This window comes from Grus americana, chromosome Z, assembly GCF_028858705.1.
Source record: "Grus americana isolate bGruAme1 chromosome Z, bGruAme1.mat, whole genome shotgun sequence".
Lineage (NCBI taxonomy): Eukaryota > Metazoa > Chordata > Aves > Gruiformes > Gruidae > Grus > Grus americana.
The window spans coordinates 74,568,711-74,574,896 of record NC_072891.1 but is presented as its reverse complement, the minus strand read 5'-3'; the positions used below and the strand labels follow the sequence as shown (position 1 = coordinate 74,574,896).

The 6,186-nt window shown below is 43.2% G+C and overlaps 1 protein-coding gene across 1 annotated transcript; it reads right to left on the bottom strand.

The window, feature by feature from the left end:
• Window positions 1-2,111: 2,111 nt before the first annotated feature.
• TUSC1 (tumor suppressor candidate 1) lies at window positions 2,112-5,917 on the bottom strand. The gene has a single exon (XM_054809334.1). The coding sequence runs from the start codon at window positions 5,870-5,872 to the stop codon at window positions 5,291-5,293; it is 582 nt and encodes a 193-aa protein (XP_054665309.1). The 5' UTR covers window positions 5,873-5,917; the 3' UTR covers window positions 2,112-5,290.
• Between the last annotated feature and the right edge of the window lie 269 nt (window positions 5,918-6,186).

Below are 6,186 nucleotides of genomic sequence, written 5' to 3'. Positions count from 1 at the left end.
TACATCCAGTCACTTATATTTACAGTGCAGAGTAATGAAATATTTAACTGTTGTTTAAGCTACGGTTCTTACATCACTAAAAAAAATTAAAACCAGAAGAAAACCAAAATCTTCCATAGGATTTCCTTGAAAAGTTCTGCTTTTTTGCATCTTACTTTTGGACTGTTAGTCCTTGGGAAAATGTGTCAAGTACACTGCTCTGATTCTAAATGATTTTACAGCATCCAGCCTGAAGGTTTTCTTTCGCAGCAGGGCAGCACAGCAAAACTCCCACAAACTGTAAAAGCAGGGTAACATTTCTGATAAATTAAAAAAAAAAAAAAATCCCATCACTTCTAAATGAAAATCAATAACAAAATTCAAAATTGTAAGTCATAAAAGCCTCAGCTGGGAACAAGGCTTTCTAATAGCCAGGTAGAATGATTTGACCATCTTCACCATGGAGAAAGAATTACTGAATGCTCACAGAGTCAGGATTCTGACCATGGACTAAACAACACTATTTGTACTTAACGAGAAGAAACACAGATGCAGCTAATTGTTTGTAATTCTCAAGCACACCAGCGGTTCTTTCAGTAGCCCATATATTTTTTGTAAGCAACCATTTTAACCATGGTTAAAGTCACGACCACTATTAGATCTACTGTATTTACATGCTTCACAACCACCTCACCTCCGGGTACGCCTTGAGCTCTCACACGCTAATCAGCATCAGGCTGCGTCAAGTATTTGGAAGTGAGTTTGTCAAAGCACAGCACCTGGATGCTGCTGGCTGATTGCAGCACATTCCTCTATTATTGATCCAGTACCCCACCAGGGGGTAATGGGTTGTACTAGTCTAGGTGCTAAATTGCAAACAACTGTGAAAACACTTGAGGTCATTGAAAATCCTGCAGCATTTATAAAATGGAGATGCTCATTCTTCTGGCCCTCACAAATTTTCACTTAAAATACATTCACTTTAATGACCACCATTGCTAATAATCTCAGTAGAGGCTAAGGATTGTTTGTAAAGCTGCTCTCCAAAGCTTGCCCTCACTTCAAAGACATGCCAGTGTATGACAGTTGCATTTTTCCTCAGTGCTAATATTTTACTTTATCCAAACTTTGCATTCAATATTTTTATTAATTAAAAATACACTGATATATATGAATATAATAATTCCATTAGCTTTTGTTTGATGGTTACATCTTTCCACAGTAATTGTCTTTCACAAAATGTTCTTTCTCTAGATTATCCAACCAATTTGCTGTCTTCCTGGCCTTAAACCACACTTCCTCCTATAAAGCTAGATCTAAAGCAGCCTCTTTGCCCTCTAAATGAAATGCCTTTTATCTTCTCTTCTGCTACAACTGCATTCTGACTGCACAAAGACCCTCGACAGCACAAAGAGCAAGCAAATGGCCTTGAAAGTCATGATATAATACTGGTAGCAAGCTTTTTTAAAAAGAGCTTTATAATCATATGTGGCTATTATTCTCTGAATGATACTGGGTTTTATTTTGCAAGGGATGGATGTGGCAGTAAATTCAATCCAGATATTGTGCAGAATGATGACTGTTCTCAGGCAGTTACATCTAAACTTCCCAGCAGGATAATACAGATACCAGATATCACTTAAAATATACAGGAAAGACCTTGTTAATTCATGATCACTAGAAATCCAGCTTTAAACCACTACTTTAAATAATTTGCAAGTTTGGAAAAGAGGCTTTCTATGCATCTTACAAATGTCTTTGCTGAACTGAACAAAACCAGAAGGGGATACTTAACAGAGCGAGACACACAGAAAGCGAAGAGTAACAGATGACTGCTTTGGTAGGAAAGTAGCTGAACTAAACTAATCTGAATGGCATTAGTTTATCATACAAAGACATTTAATTTATTTCATTATTCTCTGTGGGCAGCTAAAGCACCCCACGGCCCTAACATATTCAAGGAGACGAGCATAGCGGACAAAGACTCCTTCAGAGTGCAATATTTAATGAAACTTAAATTAGGTCTCAAAAGAGCAATAGACTGTATATTAAATATGGCACCAACACTGAGTCATTCTGTTCATACGCATGTGTTTTAAAGTAATTGCCATCAAATTCACACAGGGCCCCAGAAGATTTTAATACAGTTTTAATATAGCCATGCATATAGCTTCCATTTTAACATACACTTCATATTTTGTTAACATGAGGCACAGGACAGAAGGGTAAAGAAAAGTCTGCAGCTAAGACTGAATGCTTCCTTAAGAAACAGAAGAAAATAATTTTGTTGTATTAGCAATGAAGTTCTGTTTGCCTCTATAAATTTATATATATATGTCAAAGACAGTTAAGAGAATATGTATTCATATTCACTGCAATTTATCAAAGTGATCAGGAAGGTATTATTGCCAAATGTTTTATATATTATTATGTTTCTATGTATTTATGTGGGGAAAAAAACAAAACTAAACACAAAAATGCCCAAACACCCAAATCCAAACTTGGATTCAATCCATTCTCTAATAAAAAACTTACCTGCACACAATCTCACTTTCATACAGCACTCTGATGCACTGCAGTACAAAATACTATGCAGCAAAAACAAAACCATTTTTAAACAGGAAAATAATCCACCCTTCTTCAAAAATTTGGCCTTAGCAAAAACAAAAAAAATATAATTTTTTCAAGTAACTATGACAAAGAAATCAGTACTTAAAACCCAGAATCAAAAAGATGAAAAACCAAATAGATTCAAAATTCAGAGTTCTGAAAACAATCAGTATACAAGTGAAATAATTTTGAATAAAAAAAAGTTAAATTATAAGAAGGACCACAGGACAGCATGGTTCTGTTTGCTGAGTATACTGTAGCAATTTTGTTCTGCAATGTACTCTCTTCCAAATCCAGAGAAGTAGCATTCAGTCAGGCCAGACAAAGAAAGGTTCAACAGAGCCAGACACTGAAACAGAGACACACTACCACTACTAGAAGAAAAGGACAAATACTTGTCATAGCCCAGAACATGATAAACAGAATTAAACACAAGATTTGGGAATAAGAAGCACAGACTAGAACTTCAAGATTTGACTGCTTATGAGACAGCAGGCAGAACAATAGACAAGAAAACAGACCTTAACCAAAAGTAGAGGAAGGTTTAAGCTCTTCATACAACCATAGTAACATTTTTCCCATCGCTTCAGATGTGTAGATGCTGTGAAGTATCGGGCAAATCCAGATAGTTTATGCTTTCTGCTGACCATCAACACCAGGGGTTTTCGCAAACTGTAGTTTTAGGGGCAGATGTGAGTTTCCACCTATGATATCAAGCTACTAACTGTTAGAACTAGTCGTACAGACAAACCCAGACCATAAGCATTAAGGCTGGAACAGGTATCTCCTTCAGGAGATAGCTGTAAATTTGCTTTTCCTTTAAGTCTTAGCATTGTAGTTTCCTGTAGCCAAGGACTAGGCAAGTGTACCAGCAAGGAAACCTACCACTTGTAAGCCATTAATTGCGGGACACTGTAGTGAAATACTACTTTTGCACCATCTTACTAAAGACTTTTCCTAAATCTTGTATTTTGTTGTCTTTTGCTCTCAAAACCAAACTCACAAACACCAAATGACTGATTAAATGAAATTTTTATCACTTAATTCAGTCAAGTTGTGAATTTACTGCAGTTCATCTGGAAGCACCAATTCCAGGAAACGCTTAAAATCTCTTCTTTGGTACTCTTCATATTATTTTTTTTTCTTTTTTTCCTCTGTATTTTGTAATCTGCAGGGTTGTTTTATAATTTCTCTATCAAGATGTAGGAAAAAAAGTATTAGAAGAATCCTTTCTATAAATGTGCATAGAACTTGGTACTCTTGCATAAAAACTCCATTTCTTGGGAGAACTCCAGAAGTTGAATTAAAAAAAAATTGCATATGTTATCAGAAGTCCAGAATACAGTTAAGTACAGAATCTCTTCCACACCTACAACTTCTCATTAGAGATTAAATGCAGCAGGCCAAATTGTTTTTCCATTTTGAGACCGAGTCTGTAGCTTCAAGTGAGTGCAAAGACACTTAAGTTCAAGCATCACACCCATTTTATAATTAGAGGCTTATGCTGACATCATACGAAGGAATAACAACTACTCTTTTCGGAAGCTACATTATCAAAGATACTTTCAAAGGATGTTCACCTTTGCATGTTAATTTAATTAGGAGCTGAAACAGATATTGGCCATTAAACCTTTAAGGAACCAATCCCAAACCTGAAGGCATCAGACAACTTTTAAATAACCAAAAAAAAAAAAAAAAAGGAACATTGCAACACTAACTGATGTCTCAGTTCTTTACAAGGCTTAGTTTCAAATAGTAGATTTTGAAGACAGGTCTGAAAAAAAACTTAAGTAGTTTGCTTTCAAATGGTAGGTTTTAAAAAAGGTCCAAAAAATAACTAATTCCTTTGGCTTTGAGCAAGTGCATTACAAAGGTCTGTAGGGCATTTCATCTAGTTTCAAAATAACTCCCTGTCAAAAATCACACTTAAGACAGTCATTTGGTGTGTCATGGTTTTATTTTTTATCAGCTGCACTTTTATGTGAAAGTGTGAAATTTAAACCAATATTCATGTGATGGTGAACAAAGTCCATCATTAAAGATACAAATACTGTTTTGCAGAAAATGTCCAGACAATGTGGAAGGGTTCAAACAACCAACTTTTACTGGAGTGCTGACAAAGCAGCTTGCAAGCTTCCTCCACTCCCTTTCCTGACAGAAATACACAGGCTACTAAGAACCAGTCAGAGCCATGTTTTGATAGTCTCCATGGCTATTGAGGTCTACATGACAGTTGCTAACTCAAAGAGAAAAAACGTGATCCACAGCTGGTGCCTGAAGGAATCACAGCTCAATGCCATGAGGTGACATGAGACCAACTGTTCTTTTCACCGTCGTTCTTTTCTCCATGACAACAGCTGCTTTGAGGCATTCCTAGACTAAAACACCGGCCTCTTCCAAGCGTCAGTTTTCCAGCTGAACCTGCTTCTCCTTCATGACAGCCAACGCTTCCTAGTCATGTATCTGGGGATTAAAAAACCCGAGCCAACTCCTCCCCCACCCCTTTTCTGGTAAGAGCCTGTTTCGACTGAAGGGCTGGGGGGTCAGCCCTTGCGCTTCACCGGGGGCAGTGAAGGGAGGAAGGAGGGGACAAGCCGCCGCTCCCCCGCCCCGAGGTCCAGCGCTGCCCGTGAAGGCGGCGAGGGCGGGCAGGCAGGCCGGCCCGCAGCGCCCTCCGGGCCGCGCCTCTCCCCGGGGCCGGCTACACAGGCGGCACCAGGCTCCTCTTCTCCAGCGGCTGCTCGTCCTCCTCCAACAGCTCGTCCAGCTCCCCGTCGTCCAGCTCCGAGGCCTCCGACCCGCCGGCGGCCCGGCAGCGCCGCAGGTGCTGCAAGGCCCGGCGGTGCTTCTCTTGCAGCCGCCCCAGCTGGGCGCGCAGGGCCTCCGCCTCCTCGCCCGGGTCCGCGGCGGCGGGCTTGTCGGGATCGGCGGGGCCAGGCCCCAGCAGGGCCTGGCGGAAGAGGCAGCGGTTCTCGCGGCGCAGGCGACGGTTCTCCAGCCGCAGCCGCGCGTTCTCTTGGCGCAGCCGCGCGTTGTGCAGCTCCCGCTCCTCCCGCTGCCGCAGCGCCTCGCTGTGGCTGGCCGCCAGGTCCGCGTACCGCTCCGCCAGCTGATGCAGGGAGCCCCGCGACTGGCCCCGCCAGTCGTCTTCGCCGCCGCCCGGTTCGGCGAACTCCTCCGCCCCGCCGCGGCGGCCGCTACCGGCGGCGACGAGCCCCGCCCGGCCTCTCCGCGCCGAGCCGTTACAGCCCCAGCGCCCGTTCACAACGCGCATGCGCCTCATCCGTGCCGTGCCCGCAGCCCGCTTGCACGCCCCGCCGTCGTCGCCGCCGCCGCCGTGAGAGGAGGGCCTTGTGCGGCGCCGGCACTCCCCTTATGCAAATAGAGGGGCGGGGCTTCGGCCGCCGGAGGGGGTCGGGTCTCGGGGCGGAACAGCCGGCGCGGCCTGGCGGCGCCATTTTGGGGGCGGGGGCATTGTGGGCGTGGGGCTGCGACGTTGTTGACTGCACCTGCCTCCCGCCGTCAGCACAGGGGGCAGCAGCGCTCTTGGGGCGTAAGCCCAGAAACCCGTCACCTCCTTTTGGCTCATAGCATGTT